This window comes from Mirounga angustirostris, unplaced genomic scaffold (genome assembly GCF_029215605.1).
Source record: "Mirounga angustirostris isolate CCGP_5_RB_7025 unplaced genomic scaffold, mMirAng1.0.hap1 SCAF_10, whole genome shotgun sequence".
Taxonomy (NCBI): domain Eukaryota; kingdom Metazoa; phylum Chordata; class Mammalia; order Carnivora; family Phocidae; genus Mirounga; species Mirounga angustirostris.
Genome location: NW_026991718.1, coordinates 109,452,367 through 109,471,702, shown reverse-complemented (window position 1 = coordinate 109,471,702; position 19,336 = coordinate 109,452,367). Strand labels below are relative to the sequence as shown.

Genomic DNA, 19,336 nt, shown 5'->3' with positions numbered 1-19,336 from the left:
CCATAACTAACTTCAGCAGGTTTCGTTTAAGCTGAGACCTGACTGATGTTGAAAGAACTGAGACCAGAAGCTCCCAGACAGAAGCAATTGCCAATATAAAGACTGAATAACACCCCAAAAAGTGGGGGTAGGGGCAGGGGCGGTAGTTGAGATTAATTCAGAATTATATTAATGAGTTCTGGGAGATGTCCCCTATCCCCCACCATTTTTCTCCCAATTTCCTTCAGAAGATTAGTGAATTAGGAGTTGATGAATTTAGGCTCTAGATCTAGTTCTGTGGTTTTTTTTCTTTTTTACGATTTTATTTGAGAGAATGAGAAAAGAGTGGGGTGAAGGGCAGAGGGAGAAGCAGACTCCCCCATGAGCAGGAAGCCTGATGCAGGACTTGATCCAGGGACTCCCAAGATCATGACCTGAGCCAAAGGCAGATGCTTAACCAACTGAGCCACCCAGGCACCCTAGCACTGTGATCTTGCACTAGTTACCTGATTATTCATTCAAAGCAAAACGGATGGAGGGAAGGGAGGAAGGTGAGGATACCACATGGAAGTGAGATGGGAAGTAATGAAAGGAGTACGTGAGGAGAGAGACCATGTCAGGTTTCTTCATATTCCTCACAAGTGTTTACACAGTTTAGCACATGCAGTAGGCATTCTTTAAGTGCCTGTTGATTTAACAAAATTAAAACAGATCAGAGAAATTTTTTTAATGGGGAATTAATCATAGAAGAGAAGAATGAGGTAAGAATTTTCCATCTTGCCCTCTATTTAAAGGAAAGAGAGTAAATGAATCAAAATGAAGAAAGACCATTTTTATCTACCTCCTGGATTATATGAGTTCTACTGACAAACCTGAAATGTTTTGGGTAACATGAGAAAGGTAGGTAAGAAAACACTTGAGATGTGAGCTCCTCAAGGGCAGGAGCTTTTCTCTCTCCATCCTTGTGTGGTACAGGACAAGGAACTTAGTTGAACAAATGAGCAAATGATTGGTTCCCCACTTTGAAGGAACTTAGGCAGTCCTTGCTTTACAGGACAGGTCTACCATCCATTTGCTTTGTATAAAGTCCAGGAAGAGATTCCTCTCATAATATTATTAGCCCCAACTTCTGATCTGATTGATGGATTATAGAACTTAAATTTCCTCAAAGTCCAGCAGTCAGAGAACACATTGTTATTCTGAGGTAAACAAGAGTATACCTCTCAGAGCCTTATGAAGTATATTCTATTTCTGGCCACAGACTGTAGGTCTTGAGCTGATATTTGAGAGGGAAAGATTGGAACTTAGTAACTGAGTTATACTCCCTGTGTCTTAACTTTCCAACCATTATGTAAGGCTTTCTTTTTCTAGAAAGAGACTAATGTGGAATGAGAATTAATTCTCGTCAGTAAATGCAAAGCTTTAAGTAGGTCATCTGACTTTGCTATTGTGCACCACATTCACCCTGGTTATAAAAGGGCCTTTCATGAGTTTTCTAGGCTTTCATCACTCCCAGACTCTCTACAGGCATTGTGAAAGAATTAAACTACCCTCCCCCTGCAACGCCTGTCTCCTGGACTCTTTCGTAGAGTACACACTGCACCATGTGTAGCTCAGCAGGGACCCTTTGCAGACACTGAGTATATGAACAGTCCCCCTTCCAGATAAGAGATTTCAGTATTGATTAGTGTCACAGCATAGAAATTAGTGTCTGCCAGTATCTCATACACTGACTTGGCAGCCTAATTTTTGCCAAGTTTGTAGGCCAAGATTTAAATGTCTATATTAAAATTATTATTTTTTAAAGATTTTATTTATTTGTTAGAGCGCACAAGCAGAGGGAGCGGCAGGCAAAGGGAGAAGCAGGTTCCCTACTGAGTAAGGAGCCCGATGCAGGACTTGATCCCAGGACCCCAGGATCATGACCTGAGCTGAAGGTAGACTCTTAACCAACTGAGCCACCCAGGTGCCCCCCCTTTAAAGATTTTATTTATTTGTCAGAGATAAAAATTATTTTTATATAAAATTTGCCTCTAGATAATTTCTGTAATCAGTTGGATGGGAGGCTGATGACTGCTTCAAATCTACAATGTTTTTTTAAAGGAGAGAATCAGCGCTGCAGGCTTAAATAAGTTTTGCCTACAAGAGTAGAGGAAGAAAGTAAACATGGAATTATGGAGGGGTATTTAGCAAGCTGCTTGTGGCATAATCTGGGGGTAGTAAATGATTTGCATTGTGCTGGTGTTGAGACTCCTACATCTCAAGGAAACTATAACTATATAGGGTTAACAATACTTACTGATTTTTCAAGGACTATATAACCTGTCAATTATAATAGATTCCAAATGATCCTGGTGAAATTAGTCTCTTGGGGCCTTCCAGTTTACCTGTTGTTGCCACTATAGGATATTCTCTGACATCTTCTGAATTTTTAGTCACTTTAGTCCTTTATTTTTTTGAATCATCTTTAGTATCTACCGACCATTCCTATAAAAGATAGACTCTGGTTCAGCAGTTCAGCTATTTTCTTGCCAGTACTCAACCCTATTGCTTATAGTTCTGTTACATTCAGCCAGCAAACCTTAATTCTGGGTTTTCCAAACCATTACTGCTTAGAGAATTTTCCAAAAGAGAATTCTTTTTTATTTATTTTATTTTATTTTATTTTATTTATGTTATTTTATTTTGTTATTTTATGTTATTTTATTTTATGTTATTTTATTTATTTGACAGAGAGACACAGCCAAAGAGGGAACACAAGCAGGGCGAGTGGGAGAGGGAGAAGCAGGCTTCCCACGGAGCGGGGAGCCAGCCTGACATGGGGCTCGATCCCAGGACGCTGGGATCATGAGCTGAGCCTAAGGCAGACATTTAATGACTGAGCCACCCGGGCGCCCCCCGAAAAAGAATTCTTGAAAAGTGGGTCTCATCTCAGCTGGGCCCTTTTCTTTGATTTCCTGCCATTTTCTGCAGCAGCAGTGTTAATCTTAACACTTCTCTTACAACTTTATCCCACTGTCTTCCCCTCTTTTTTAGCCTTTGATTTTGCTACATTCTTCACAGGAAATCTCAAAGATGACAGATTGAAACTCCTTCAATTTTCCATTCTTTCTCTTATCTCTTCTACCTTCTTTTCCTTCCCACTAAGTCCTCCTTAGCATTTACATTTGATTAGTTCTCTCTTAACCTAACAAACCCTTTCCCAGTGCAAATCAGTGGCTAGTTTTGCTAGGGTATAAAAATCCTTTCTCTAGTCAACTTGGTACTCAACCCCCCATTGTTTCTTAGGATTTGCCTGTAGGTTGTTGTGGGTTTTCTGTGTAAACGATTGTATTTCCTGCAAAAAAAATCATATCCTATCTAATTTTTTTTATTTTTATTTATTTAGAAAGAGAGCATGCACATAAGTGGGGGGGGCAGAGGGAGAGGGAGAGAGAGAGAATCTCAAGTGGACTTTGTGAGGAGCATGGAGCCCAACACAGGACTGGATCTCACAACCCCGAGATCATGACCTGAGATGAAATCAAGAGTCGGACTAACCAACTGAGCCACCCAGGTGCCCCTGTATCCTATCTAATTTTTATGATTCTATTTCTTATTGCTGAGGCTGGGACCTGTCATAAATTTTTTTTAAAGATTTATTTATTTATTTTAGAGAGAGGGCATGAGCAGGAGAGGCAGAGGGAAAGGGAGAGAGAATCTCAAGCAGACTCCACACTGAGCACGGAGCCCAAGGTGGGGCTCAGTCTGAGGACTCTGAGATCATAACCTGAGCCAAAACCAAAAGTCAGACACTTAACTGACTGTGCCACCCAGGTGCCCCTCTCATAAATTATTGAATAGTAGAAGTGATAATGGGTCTTCTTGTCTTATTCCTAATTTTAAAGGGAATGTTTTCAATGTTTCCTTACTGAAGATGATAGCTGCACAGTGTTAGGGTTGTTGTTTTAAAACAGGAACTGTTTTATCATGTGAAGGAAGTCTTCTGTTCCTAATTCAGAGGGGTTTTTAAAAATCATAAATTCATGTGTTTTTATCCAGTATTTCCTCTACAACAATTGAAATGATTATATGATCTTTCTTCTTTATTATAGATTTTATATCCACACATATTTGTACACTTTGGATAAACTCAGATTGATTGTGGTTTGTCTTTTTTATATACCAGATTCAATTTGTTAGTAATTTGTTTAAGATTTTTGAATCTATGTTATTATTGAGTGGAAGAGGGACTGTAATTTATTTTCTTGTAATGTTTTTGTTTAATTTTAGTGCCAAGTTTCACTTACCTCTTAGAACGAATTGGACATTATTCCCTCTTTTTTTTCTCATCTATCATCTTGGCATAGTGTTTTCTTTGTGAGGAAAACTTTAACTTATGATTCAGCTTCTTTAACAGTTATAAGAACATTCAGGTTTTTTATTTCTTTTTTTTTTAAAGATTTTATTTATTTATTATCAGAGAGAGAGAGAGGTAGAGGGAGAAGCAGGCTCCCTGCTGAGCAGGGAGCCCGATGCGGGACTCGATCTGAGGACCCTGGGATCATGACCTGAGCCAAAGGCACACACTTAACCATCTGAGCCACCCAGGCACCCAGGTTTTTTATTTCTAAGCTAATTTTAAGTTCCGTTTTTCTGGAGATTTGTCCATTTCTTTAAGTTTTCAAAATTATTTGCCTGTAGTTGTTGATAATAGGCTCAGTTTTCATCTGCTATATTTGTAGTTATTTCCATTTCTTATAATATTTGTGCCTTCTCTTTTTATCTATTTTGTTAATTTGTCAAAGAACCATCCTTTGGCCTTTTTAAAATTTTTATTGTATATTTTCTGTATTGATTATTTCTATAATTTTAAACAGCTTTATAATTGACATACAATAAACTGTATACACATTTAAAGTATAAAATTTATTAAGTTTTGACATATGTATGTGGTGAAACCATCACCACAGTTGAGAGTGTGAACATATCCATCATCCCCCGAATTTTTCTTGTGCCCCTTTGTAATCCTCCCTCTTGCTGATGCCCACTCCTCTGTCCCTAAGCAACTACTGATCTGTTTCTGTCGCTCTAGATTAGCTTGTATTTGCTAGGGATTTATATAAATGAAATAAGGCATTATTGTATTAACTATTTGTTTTTGATGCTTTGACATCTAGGGCCTCCCTTACCCTAAAGAGACTGCCCCTCTCAGGGTTAGCCAATTTCTAGAGATCATAAACAGCTCACCTGCTAGTGTGCCTTTCATATGCAAACCAGCCAATTCAGATCCCATACCCCAACCACCTGCTCCTTTATAGGGCTTTCACATTCTAGGTCACTATCTGCTCATTCACCCCCAGGCCAGGTACCAGGCAATTAAAGATAGCCTCTAAACCCAGAGTTTATTCAGATTAGCTAATCCTAACCTTTTTGCTTTGCCTCGCCTCTGCCTGTTTCTTTCTGCAGAAGCCACAATAGCCGAATAACCGTTCTTACTCATGTTGTCTCCTTACTCCCCCTGCTTCCTAACCAGCCCTGGTGCTTCATGTGGCCCCTGTATGGCGTGGCATGCCACCTTCTCGGGAATTGTGAATAACAAACTGTCTTTTCAATGGCAGTCATCTGATTTGTTGGTCTCGTCATAACTGAATAATAATAAAACCTGTGTTTTAAAACAAGTATTTACTCTTTTGTTTCTTAGCATAATTATTTTGAGATTCATCCATGTTGTTGTGTATATCGATAGTTCATTCATTTTTATTGCTTAACCAACTGAGCCACCCAGGCGCCCTCATTTTTATTGCTGAGTGATATTCTCTTACATGGATATAACAAAATTTGTTTACTGATATACTGATGGACTTTGGGGTTGTTTCCAGTTTTCAGCTATTACAAATAAAGCTTCTGTGAACATTAGTGTACAAGCTTTTGTATGAACGTACATTCTTCTTGGATAAATACCCAAGAGTGGAATGGTTGGATTGTATGGCAGGTTTATGTTTAACTTTTTAAGAAACTGACAAATGATTTTTCAAACAGGTTATACCATTTTACATTCCCATGAGCAGTGTGAGGGTTGTGATTTCTTCATATCCTTGACAATACTTGATATTATCAGTCTTTTAATTTTAGCCACTTTAGTGTGGTATTTTGCGTTTTATTCTGCATTTCCATAATGATTAATGATTTATAACATATTTCATGTGCTTGTTTGCCTTACATATATCTTCTTTGGTGAAAATGTATCTTCAGATTTTTTTCTTGTTTTATTGGGTTGCTTATTTTCTTATTGTTGTCTATATAATATAAAATTTACCATTTTAACCATTTTTAAGTGTATAGTACGGCATTAAGTTCCTCACATTGTTGGGTAACCATTATCACTGTCCATCTCTAAAACTTTTTATCCTGCAAAACTGAAATTCTGTACCTATTGAGCAACTCTTCACATTCTCCCCTCCCTGCCCCCCCCCCACAACCCCTGGTAACCACTATTCTGCTTTCTGTCTGTATGAATTTGACCATATTCTTTTTTTTTAAAGATTTTATTTATTTATTTGACAGAGAGAGACACAGTGAGAGAGGGAACACAAGCAGGGGGAGTAGGAGAGGGAGAAGCAGGCTTCCTGCTGAGCAGGGAGCCCGATGTGGGGCTCGAACCCAGGACCCTGGGATCATGACCTGAGCTGAAGGCAGACACTTAACGACTGAACCACCCAGGCGCCCCAGATCATATTCTTAATATAAATGAAATCACATGATATTTGTCCTTTTGCAACTGGTTTATTTCATTTATTATTGTGTCTTCACGGGTCATCCATATGGTAGCATATGTCAGAATTTTCTTTTTAAGGCTGAATACTCCAGTGTATGTATATACCACATCTTGTTTATCCATTCTTCTGTCAGTGGATACTTAGGTTGCTTCTACCTTTTGGCTGTTGTGAATAATGCTGCCATAAACATTGGTGTACAAAATATCTGTGTGAGTTCCTGCTTTCAGATCTTTGGGGTATATACCCAGAAGTAGAATTGCTCTATCATATGGTAATTCTTTATTTTTTATTTTGAGTAATAATCACCTTACTGTTTTCCACAGTGACCGCAGCATTTTACATTTCCACCGACAGTGCACAGGTTTCCAGTTTCTCCACATCCTTGTCAACACATGTTATTTTCCCCTTTTTATCTTTCTCTTTTTTTTCTTTTAAGTAATAGCCATTCTAGTGGGCATGGAAGTGGTGTCTCGATATGGTTTTGACTTGCATTTCCCTAAGGATTAGTGATTTGAGCATCTTTTTGTATTTTTATTGGCCATTTTTCTTCCCTGGAGAAATGTCTGTTCATGTCCTTTGCCCATTTTTTAATCGGGTTGGCTTCTTTGGTTGTTGAGTTGTAGGAGTTCTTTATATATTCTGATTTTCAATTCCTTATCAGGTGATTTGCACACGTTTTCTCCCATCTGTTGGTTTTCTTTTTATTCTTTTGATAGTGATCCTTGATTGATGCACAGCTGTTTTTAATTTTGATGAAGTCCAGCTTACCTGTTTTTTTGTTTTGTTGAACTGTGCTTCTAGTGCCATATTTTAAAAAGCATTGCCAAATCCAGTGCCATGGAGCTCCCCCCCCCCCCATATTTTCTTCTAAGAGTTTTACAGTGTTAGCCCTTATGTTTAGGTCTTTGATCCATTTTTAAGACCTAATGGTCTTTGAACCATTGTTCAAAGGCTAGGTGTTAGGGAACCAACTTCATTTTTTTGCATGTGGATACAGTATCCAGTTTTCCCAGCACCATTTGTTGAAAAGGCTGTCCTTCCTCCATTTTTGCATCCTTGTCAAAAATATTTGGGTATATTTGTGTGTGTTTGTTTCTGGTTTTGTTTTATTTCATAGGTCTGTAATTTATCCCTTTGCTAATACCACACTGTCTTAACTATGGTATCTGTATACTAAGTCTTAACATTGGGTAAATGGATTTCTCCCATTTTATTCTTCCTTTTCAAAATTGCCCCTGGTTTGTTTTTGTTATTTTATGCATGTAACTGTACTATACTTTGGTTTCATATATCCATTAATTTATTCCAAGGTGTGCTTAAACAGAGCAAATACTTTTCCACATTCTTCTTTGTCTTAATCAATCTGCAATATAAATTTATACCAAACTAATTCGTTTATTGAAGTAATCTGATTGACTTCCTTGCCTCCAGGCTCATCTCTCTCCAGGCCCCAAAACTTAATCTTGCCTTAGGTGTAACTTAATCTTTTTTATACCTTTGGTAGTCCTGAATTTCATCAGTGGAAGTGAGCATCTCTTCAGGGTTTCAGACTTTTGCTAATTTTGGGGAAGGGGGGTCCTTTTCCCTTTGTTTTGGACCTCTCTGCCACATTGCCTTAAGAGAAGACCTATAGTAATGAAAGTTGGTTTCTGGTGTACTAGGCCTTCTTCAGAAGCCTTCAGCAGGTTTTCAAGCTCTTTTCTCTACCTGGCAAGTATTCAGTGTGCTGTTCCTACCCCACCCTCTCTTGATGGCATATATCAGTTTTCTACTCATCCAAACCCACCTACTCCTGCCTCTTGCGCTTGTCAGATGTCTCTTGCCTGGCGCTCTCATTGCAGCTTTCGTCACTCTTACAGCTGTCTTCTTCCTTTCTTTGGCTTACTGCCTGACTTCCGTGGCAGCTGCTCTGTCATTGCTTGTCTGCCATTCTGCCCCTTCTCCCACCCTCATACCGCGCACCCCTGCCCCATGTAGATACGTCATGTGCATTCTCCATGTTCAGAACTAAGCTATCACCTTCTCCATGGTATGTCACGTCCCCAGAGTGGTCATCCTCCTGCTTATAGCATTACGATTCACCTAAGTCAGACACCTGGACCCTCTTTACCTCTGGCATCTCATTGTTAAGTCTTCAGTTCTACCCCTGTGAAAGGGTTCCTGGATCCAGTTCAACGTGTGTGTGTGTGTGTGTCTCGCTTTGCCACACCAGCAGACAATTTTTGTACACCAGCATTGTGTTCAAGAATTCAACCCAATTCTGACACTATCTACTCGGAGATAGAATCAGATTCCACAGGTAAAGGGCTCAGTCCCATAGGACCTCCCTCTGGTTCAGACGACCGGCTACCAGTTGGTGGTTCCATTGACCCCCCTCCAACTCAGGATGCCAGTCACAAGGCCAGGTGATTACCTCTACTTCTGACCAACTGGCTGTAAATCAAAGGTTCCCAGGACCTTGGGCTTGATTAATTTACCATAACAGCTCACAGTACTCAGGAAAACCTGTTTACTCACTAGATAATTGATGTATTACAAAAGATATTACAAGATACAAATCAACAGCCGGATGAAAAGATAACATTGACGAAGTCCCAAGCAAAAGAGCTTCTGTCGTTGTGGAACTTGGGGCTTGGCAGAGTGGCAAATGGAAGTATTCTAGTTTCCCAGTGTGGAAGCTCTCTGAACCCCCTTCTTTTTTGTTTTTTATAGAGACTTCATTACATGGGCACAGTTGATTAATTCATCGGTCATTGGTGATTGATTCAACCTCTCGCTGCTCTTCCCAAGAAATCAGGGTGGGACTGAAAGTTCCAACTTTCTATTCACGGTTGGTCCCCCTCACAACCAGTCTCCATTCTTACGTGCTTTGCAAAAGTCACCTTCATTAATATAAACCCAGTTATGGTGGAAAGGCTTTATTATGAATTATAAAACACACATTTCACCTTTATGGCTGTGAAGCATTTTTAGGAACTGAGGGCAAGAGACAATATACAACAAAAGATCCTCCTTGTTCTTGTCTCAGGACATTTTAAGGGTTTGGGAGCTGTGAGCCAGGAACTGTGAATGAAGATCAAATATATCTGAGAAATACATTTTGGTCATCTGAATGACCAAATATATATATATATTTTTTATTGAAGTATATTTGACACACAATGTTACATTAGTTTCAGGTATACAATAGTGTGATTCATCAAGTCTCTACATTTATGTGTATTTCTTATAAATCACAATGTCATGCCCTGTAAATCCTCTTATCAGAGTCTCTAGATACTCCTGCCCTGCCCTGAGGTCCTCCTGGTTTGTTGGCTAGATTACTCTTTTTTTTTTTTTTTAAGATTTTATTTATTTATTTATTTGAGAGAGAGAGAGAGAGAGAGAGAGAGAGAGAGAGAAACAGCATGAGAGGGGATAGGGTCAGAGGGAGAAGCAGGCTCCCCAACGAGCCGGGAGCCCGATGCGGGACTCGATCCCAGGACCCTGGGATCATGACCTGAGCCGAAGGCAGTTGCTTAACCAACTGAGCCACCCAGGCGCCCTGGCTAGATTACTCTTGAAGGCTTCAGTCAGTGGCCCTCCTAACCTCAACCCCACCAGTTAGTTGATCCTCCACCCTGCTGTCATTTTTTCTGAAATCCAAATTATTCCAGTCATTCTCTTTGTGCTAAAGCCTTTGGTGGTTCCTTAGTGTGTTCAGTGCAAGATCAAAACTTTTTATTGTGGGGGCACCTGGTTGGCTCAGTCAGTTGAGCAGCCGGCTCTTGGTTTCAGCTGGTGTCATGATCTCAGGGTTGTGGGATCGAGCCCCGTGTCAGGCTCTGTGCTCGGCCCCGAGTTGGCTTGAGATCCTCTTCCTCTGCCCCCTACCCAATCTGCGTGCCAACGTGCACACATATACACGCACACTCTCTCTCTCAAATAAATAAAATAAATCTTTAAAAACTTTTTATTGTGGCATATAAGCCCCTCCAGGATCTGATCACTGCTTCTGGTCACCTCACTGCCTGCAGTACTTCCACATATCCTCACAGACCCCAGTCTTTCAGGTCGGTCATTTTCACATTCATTTAATGCATACTTACTGAGGTCCTGCTTGATGCCCTTACCCAGCTCTTTGCCATTCCTGGAACCAGATAGGTTTATTCAAGCCTCCAAGTCCTCTCACTTGAAGGACTGTTTCTGACCATTTTCTTAGCTCACTACTCTTTATCCTCCCAAGTTCAGCTCAAGCATTACCTCCCCTGAAAATTCCTTCTCTGGTCTGCAGTTTCACCACCTTAATGTTAATCAGCTAACATTATTTATGGCAGGTGATAATTAAGAGTTTGAACAAACTGTTTGTGCCTCACTACTGGCAAGGGAACTACTGGATGACAGTGTCCATATCTAATCTGTCTGGTGGTATTCCCAACATTAGGTAAAGCGTGAAGGCAAGGACATGAGCTTTTGAGTTTTTAAAAGCCTTGATTTGGAATCCTAATAGCCACTCAATAGGTATGTGGCCTTGAGGAAATTCCTTAACCTCTGTGATCTGAAGATTCTTCATCTGTAGAGTGGGAAAAGGATATCTAACTCATCAGGTGGTTGTGAGGATTAAATGCATTCAAGTATATAGAATGCCTGGTACTAGTGCCAAGCACATAGCGGCAGCCAAGGATTGTAGTTGCAAAAATAGTTTTTGTTCTTAATAATAAATAATATAATGTTGATTGAGTGAACAATTAGCTGAAGGAATTGAATCCTCCTTCTAGGTGCCTTTTACTCAAATCAGAGAACCTGAACAGCTCTAGGAGAAGGCCTGGGCAGAGCTTAACAGTCCTAGCTGCCACTTCTTTGTTTCTCCCACACCTGAGAGACATCCTCAGTAAGACTGAGAGTGGAATACATATCTTTCTCCCAGAGAGCTTCATCTCCATGAAAGAGGTGAGTTTACTTAAGACTAGTACTTGAACAGTCATAATATATTGAATATCTGAAAATCAGTGATTGATTAATGTGAGCACATTTAAAACATTCACTGCCCCTTTGCTTAGAAATATATAAAATGGAAATAATAGTTTTAGTTGGCATTAGGAAGATTGATCTGTTTCTACATTTGTCTTTACGCTTTTTTTTTTTTTAAGATATAGTTATCTATTGTGGGGGGAGGGGCAGAAGGAGAGAGAGTCTTAAGCAGATTTCCTCACTGAGCAAGGAGCCCAACGCAGGGCTTGAACTCATGACCCCAAGATCAAGACCTGAGCCAAAACCAAGAGTCCGTCATCTAATGAACTGAGCCACCCAGGTGCCCCTAGTCTTTACAGTTTTAAAAGAACAGATCATGGGGCGCCTGGGTGGCTCAGTTGGTTAAGCGACTGCCTTCAGCTCAGGTCATGATCCTGGAGTCCCAGGATCGAGTCCCGCATCAGGCTCCCTGCTCAGCAGGGGGTCTGCTTCTCCGTCTGACCCTCTTCCCTCTCGTGCTCTCTCTCATTCTCTCTCTCAAATAAATAAATAAAATCTTAAAAAAAAAAAAAAAAAAAAAGAACATCATGATAAGATTTGTGAAGAGAAGTCAGGTAGCCCTGGATTTGAATTCTACTTACACAATTTAACAGCTATGTGATCATCTTTCAATTTCTTTATCTGCAAAATGGGAGTTAAGAAGAGTATGTAATTTATAGAGTTGCTATGAGATTGAACGGAGATAAAATGCCAGATACTGAGATAATTTGTATCTGACACTTGATCACATTTTATTAGTGCTAATGTATTGAATATTGAATGCTTAACTTGGAATAGATATTCTCTTAATGGAAGCTATCACAGCCAAAGTCTACACTCTTGGCAATGTGCAGATTGGCTGAGCTTTCCTTTGCTGGTGGGGGCTTCACAATATTGATTCCTTGAAATATTTTTTCTTTAGCAAATGAATGCAGCATTGTACTTACTAGCAAGAGGGCTGAGAAAAATACATTCCAGAACACCTTCATTCCCATTCCTAGATCATCACAAGTCATAATATTAAGAGTTGGTCTTCTTATTCCTTATAACTAGCTGTATCAGGATTGGAGTTAGTTGTATAGATCAGAAAATAAAATAGGTTTTTTTCTTTCTCATATATATGAAATAAAAATAAGCAGGACTGGTATTGCAGTTAGTGTCATCAGAGAACTTGATTTCTTTCTAGCTCTCTATTCTGCTATCTTTAGGTCATTTCAGGGTCCATAAAGGCTGCCGGGGCTCCAATGATCACATCTAAATTCCAGATTACAGGAGGAAGGAATGGGGTGAGTGGCGGGGGCAACCCCTTCCTTCCCTTTAAAACCACCTTCCTAGAAATCTCATCATACAGTTTAGCTTATAACTCCTTGGCCAGGATTTAGTCACTTGTCCACAACTAACTTAGAAAGGGGCGTGTTCTTCCCTAGTATTAGCACCCAGTTTTCTTCCTTCTTCCTCTTAGGAGAGGATGACATGTCTTTCGGGACCTCTCAGGGTCCAGTGATAGGGAGTGTATGTTTGGGCAAGGAGTGTTTCTCTTTAGCCTAAAGCCAAAGTAATCTTTTCTCTAGCAGATATTCAGTATGCCTGTAATGGTGCAAGTTGTATATCTGGAATAATTTAGCCCTGAAATGCATGTAAGGATCTATAATTGACTGCTTATAAAGTTAACATCCAAGATTTCTGTAGTTCCAGAGGAACACCCCCACCCCCAAAGGTACACAGCACTGTAAGTTGCAGTAACACCAGTATCAGCATCATAGGGTTGGGAGGGTTGAGTGAGAGGAGGCATACAGAGTGTGCAGTGCACGTGGGGCTTTGAGACCTGAGGGGAAGTGTACGTGATTTAATAGCTAGTGAGCACTGCCTGCCATCCATGTCTTCACCACTGAGTGCAGAGCCTCCACATGTTTCCATAGAGAGAATGTCTCAGATGTACGCTGAATTTGAATTTTAAGAACATTTAGGAAATGCGCTTAGACCCTCAAAATCAGGAAAACAGCAGTTATAGTTTTTTAGAATTTCATTTGTCATATATCCTAGGGCTTTTAAGTATTGTCAGTGGCATCTTGGTTTTCCTCTGTTGTTAGAATGTTAAACTTTCCTGACTGAGCACCCTAATGTATGTGCAGTGGAACCAAATTTTTTTTTTTTTAATTAAAGATTGTATTTATCTTTTTGCCAGAGAGAGAGAGAGAGGGAGAGTACAAGCAGGGGGAGTGGCAGGCAGAGGGAGAAGCAGGCTCCTCGCTAAGCAAGGAGCCCGATGTGGGACTTGATCCCAGGACCCTGAGATCATGACCTGAGCCGAAGGCAGACGCTTAACCATCTGAGCCACCCAGGTGCCCCCCACATTTTTTTTTTTAACTAAGAAATGCTTTTGTGATGAAATAAGGACTGTATATTGACCCTTTTTCTGGGTGTGGTAGAATAGGAGGGAAAACACAATGTGTGTGCCATTGTGTCTGATAAATCGGGGAACTGCCCAGACTTCATGACTCATCTCCCAGAGCCTCCCTGCTCAGTTATTCTTTAACTTACAGTTAACCAAAGGATTATGATTCACAAGTGCTTTTTGAAAAATGAACAATGTATAAATTTGAGTTTCTTCCATTATCTTGGTTTTCCTGAAATATGTAATTCTGTCTTTACTCAGGCCAGTCTTGCCTAATCAAAAATGATGTATGTGACAGAGGAAGAAATCATATACAATTAACTCTTACTTAACAAAAGCAAACAGAAAGACTGGCTAAAAGAATTGATATATATATATATATATATATATATATATAAAGAATTGATATATAGACACGGTGAAACACTGTGTAACCACTGAAAAGAAAGGTAGCTAGATGTATTGATATGGAAGATGTCCAGGATTTATTAAGTAAAAATGCAAGCTGTAGGTAGTATGTGTAATATGACCCTTTTTATAGATTTTTTTTTTAAAAAATGTATAGTTATATTCTGGTATAGCATAGAAAATTTCTAAAAGAATATAGAAGAAAGTATTGAGTGATTACTTTTGGGAAATAGACGGGCAGGAGGTGAATGAGACCTATGTTTTGCTTTCTATCCCTCTGTATTTCTTTTAATGAGCATGTATATTATTTTTTTTGGAGTAGTTTATGAAAGAGAAGTAGGCCAGTGTCCTTCATATATAACAAAAGCAGTATTTTAATAGACTACATTAAAAGATTCCATTCATTTCAGCTAGAAGATGAATAAGGTCTGAGGATCTAATGTAAAAACATGGTGACTATAGTTAATAACACTGTATTGTATAATTTAAATTTGTTAAGAGAGTAGGATTTAAACATTCTCACCAAAAATAAGATGTAAGATGATGAATGTGTTAATTAACTAGATAGGGGGGATCCTTTCACATTGTGTATGTATATCAAATCCCCATGATGTACACTTTAAATATCTTATATGTCAGTTATACTCATAGCTGAAATTAAAAAGATTTCATTCACAGTGGCAGCATAATATAACCAGGAATTAATGCAGGAAGACATGAATAGGACAAAAAATAGAATAAGTACAGTTAATACTTTGAAGAACATCAAAAAAAAAAAAAGTAAATGAAGAAAATACTGTCCGAAGAGTATAAAATTCAATACCATAATATGCCAGTTCTCCCTGAACTGATTATTTTATCCGCCTTTTATTATAAAAAATTTCAAATATAGAGAAAAATTGAGAGAATTTTATATCCATCCCCACCACCTAGACTCTATAATTAACATTTTATTCTACTTGTTTTATCATGTATCTGTCCACTGTCCCTGTGTTCATCCATCATTCATACTGTTTTTAATGTATTTCAAACAAGTGCTTATATCAGTACACTTCTTCCCAAATACTTAAGCATGCATATCATTTATGATACTCATCTATGGGTAGAATCGTTTTCAGAGGTGAAATTTATGTGCAAATACACAAACGCATTTCCTTGTCAAAATAAGGGATATTACTGTTGTCCAGGAAGGTACCCTCATGTTCCTTTCCAGTAAATCTTCATCTCTTTCCCAGGCAAGCATTGTTCTGATTTTTTTCCCACCATAGATTAGGTTTTTAATTGTTTGTTTGTTTTAAGATCTTATTTATTTATTTGACAGAGAGACACAGTAAGAGAGGGAACACAAGCAGGGGGAGTGGGAGAGGGAGAAGCAGGCTTCCCGCCGAGCAAGGAGCCTGATGCGGGGCTAGATCTCAGGACCCTGGGATCATGACCTGAGCCGAAGGCAGATGCTTAACGACTGAGCCACCAGGCGCCCCGGTTTTTAATTGTTTTTAAGACTTTTTAATTTTGGAAGCACCTGGGTGGCCCAGTTGGTTCAGCATCCAGCTCTTGATTTCAGCTCAGGTCATGTGAGAAAATACCATTGTTTATATAATCTCTTATTGATGGTTACCTGGGTTGCTTTCAGTTTTTTGTTATTATGAACATTTTTGTGCTAGTCATTTTGTGGACATACGTTTTTATATCTCTTGGGTAAATATATAGGAGTAGAATTACTGGTTCATGAAGTAGGTGTATATTTAGTTTTATAAGAAGCTGTCAGACAGAAGTGAAAATATCACAAATAGTAGCTCATCCTAAAAATCATTCTGTGAAAGGCGAAACCATTCCCACTATTAGAATTTGTAGACAGGGTTTCTGGTATTGAGGAGACTACGGCTGGCAGTGCTAGTTTCCTTCTGACATTTGATAGTACATATTTTCCTTGGATTCAAACTATTTAACCATTCATCTGTATCTGTATTCATCTAAGTAGATCTTTATCATAGAACCAGCTTTTAAAATCAATTCAGAGAGAGGTGTGGAGAAGAGATGAATTTTGGAACGTATGGGATATCAGTAAATCAGATGTGACAGAGGGAAGTCGAGGGATTTAACAACAAAGAGGTGTTGTGTTTGTGGGGGGGGGGGGAGGAGAGGGAGAGAGAAATACCAGTGGCTCCCCTGCCCCATGAATTTTAATTTTTTGAAAAGGTTGTTTTTGGGGCGCCTGGGTGGCTCAGTTGGTTAAGCGACTGCCTTCGGCTCAGGTCATGATCCTGGAGTCCCGGGATCGAGTCCCGCATCGGGCTCCCTGCTCGGCAGGGAGTCTGCTTCTCCCTCTGACCCTCCCTCCTCTCATGTGCTCTCTCTCTCTCATTCTCTCTGTCTCAAATAAATAAATAAAATCTTAAAAAAAAAAAAAAAAAAAGAAAAGGTTGTTTTTAAGATGGTTCAAAATCAGAAGGTGTCTTATGTACTGAAATGGTCTCCAAAGAGTCTCCTCTTTTTGTTTAACAGGCCTCATAGTATTCCATTTTATGAATATGCCATCATTTATTTAATCACATTCCCCTCTCCTGTTGGTAAACATTCAGGTTATTTCCACTGTTTTTCTGTTGCTGCATTGAATAACTTTGTACATAGGGAACTTTAAAAGTATGGGTATATCTGTAAAATTCTCAAGTGGAATTGTGTCAAAGGGTTTGTGTGTTTGTAAACACACAAAGGGTTTGTGCTGAATATTTATAGATCATATGAGAGTACCTGATTACTCAAACCCTTATCAATGCATTGTTAAAGTTTTTTATATTTGTCTATCTGATAGGTGAAAACTGGTATCACAGTGTAGCTTTAATTTGGACTTCCCTAATCATGAGTGAGGTTAAGCAATTTTTTTTTTTTTTAATTTAAGAGAAGCATTTACTTTTCTGTGCGTTGTCAGTTTCATATCTTTTGCCCATTTTTCTTTTGGATTGTTCCTTTTTTATTAATCTGTAGGAGTCCTTTATATATTGGGAAATAAGACATTTGTGAATGAGTTAGAAATATTTTTGAAGAGCTCATTCTTTAAAAATTTAGAAGTAGTTAGTTGTTTTAGTGGAATGGAGGAAAAAGAAGCCAGATTGCCATGGAGACAACTCTTTCGAGAAAATTGGCTGCAAAGTAGAGTAGAGAGAATGCTAGCTGAAGGATTGATATAGAGTCAAAGCAGTTCTCCTTTTCTTTTAGAAATTATTGTGTTTAAATGCTGTTATGAAAGGGAGGAGTTAAAGTTACGGGATGGTGGTAGGGGATCTACAGGACAAGGTTCCTGATGGTCTGAGATTCTTGGGAGGAATTGCAGAGGAGGAGGAAATTCGTAAATATGTTGACTGGGCGTTACGGGTGTCATGCAGTCCATTGTCTTCTATTTTCTCTGAAGTGAAGAAGGCAAGGCCAGTAGCTAAAAGTGTGGGAGGAGGTGATTGGAGAGGAGAGAGAGGTTCTTTGAAATCACTGCTATGGAGAACTGGAGAGAGCTGAATAGGGAAATACAGAAAGATTCAGAAATTGTTTGGACTTCTTCGAGGCAGAAGTGATATCAGCCTTATCCGCTGTTTGATTTTCTTAAGTAGCATTCGGCAGTCCCAAGTGTAGGGCTAATGGTTGGATTAGTTCAGGATTGGGCTGTTTTTGTTTTTCCCCATGTAGGTAGAATAGAACAATGTAGCAAAGGAATTTAGGATGTTAGCATTGTGATGGAATAGCATAGTAATGGAATTGACACCAAGTTTTCTGGGTTGGGTAAAGAAGGAAATAGACAGGACAGAGATACTGCATAAAAAAATAGAGGTTCAAGGGACTGGAAGCCTAGGTGAGGTCCAAGAACAGGTATAGTACACATAAAAGAGAGAACTGCAAGGATAGGGAGTGTGGTTGGAGAGTGGGAAGGTAAGATTCAGTATGAGTTTTTCCTGATGATGACAGAACCTGGAGTGAGCCATTGTCATGGGTGGCCCAAGTAGAGTAAAAGTATGAGGTTGTTGGGATTGAGGAAGTCAAGGAACTCATAGGCTGGCCCAGATGTGAATTGTGGTGGCTGTCATCTGTGAGGATGTTGACCTGTTTTCCAGGAAAGTATCGGGACTTGGGGATGGGAGGAAAACTGTGAGCCACATTGCAGTTTCTTCAGCGATGAGTGCCTTCAAGAACTGGGACTGTTAGAGCAGACTCTAGGAAGAATGGCTTTGCATATGAGATCTTTGGAAAGTGAGGAAACCTCAGTTTTCCTTCCTGACATGCAGCTCTGGGATACTTGGAATGGAAGATTTGGAGACTGGAAGAGGAAAGAAGGAAAGCATAGGTATGGATGCAATTTAATCTGGGAGGCAGGAAGTAACAGGAATTTACCTGAGGGTCTTTATATCCTCTGGGAAGAATAGGCCTTGACTACAGTGTTTCTGGTTGTGGTCTATAGATACACCTTGTTAGTGACATGGATCTTTTTACATTAACATACCTCTCACTCCCCAGTTTACCCATACAAATCCTCTCCAGCTTGCCATTCGCTGTACACTCGTTCTTTTCCCTTGCAGCCTCTCAGGTGAAGTACATCTTTCTCCAGCAGTTTCCTTTTAGTTTTGATTCGTATATTCATGCTCTGTAGTGAAATATGTTTTCTTTTTAACTTAATTTTATTGATTGTTTTTGTTTTCTGCTTCATTTTTAAAATTGAGAGAATAAAGTACAATGTAAAGAAGAAAATAAAATCATAAAGTGCTGTGCTAAATGTTTAGATTTTTTCCTTCTAGTTTTACTTTCATGCCTATACATTCATACA

At 39.2% G+C, this 19,336-nt stretch overlaps 1 protein-coding gene across 6 annotated transcripts in view; it reads left to right on the top strand.

The window, feature by feature from the left end:
- The window catches only part of PTPRA (protein tyrosine phosphatase receptor type A), a 166,870-nt gene that overhangs the window by 68,195 nt on the left and 79,339 nt on the right, over window positions 1–19,336 (top strand). For 2 of the 6 annotated variants that reach the window (XM_045885507.3, XM_045885505.3), the window contains exons 2-4: window positions 9,450–9,567; window positions 11,495–11,666; window positions 12,935–13,012. The exons of 2 other annotated variants lie outside the window; for them this stretch is intronic. In XM_045885507.3, the coding sequence (XP_045741463.1) occupies window positions 11,658–11,666; window positions 12,935–13,012 (87 nt within the window). In that variant the 5' untranslated portion in view covers window positions 9,450–9,567; window positions 11,495–11,657. The remainder of the gene's footprint in view (window positions 1–9,449; window positions 9,568–11,494; window positions 11,667–12,934; window positions 13,013–19,336) is intronic. 2 more of the 6 variants (XM_045885508.3, XM_045885506.3) reach the window with 2 other exon arrangements.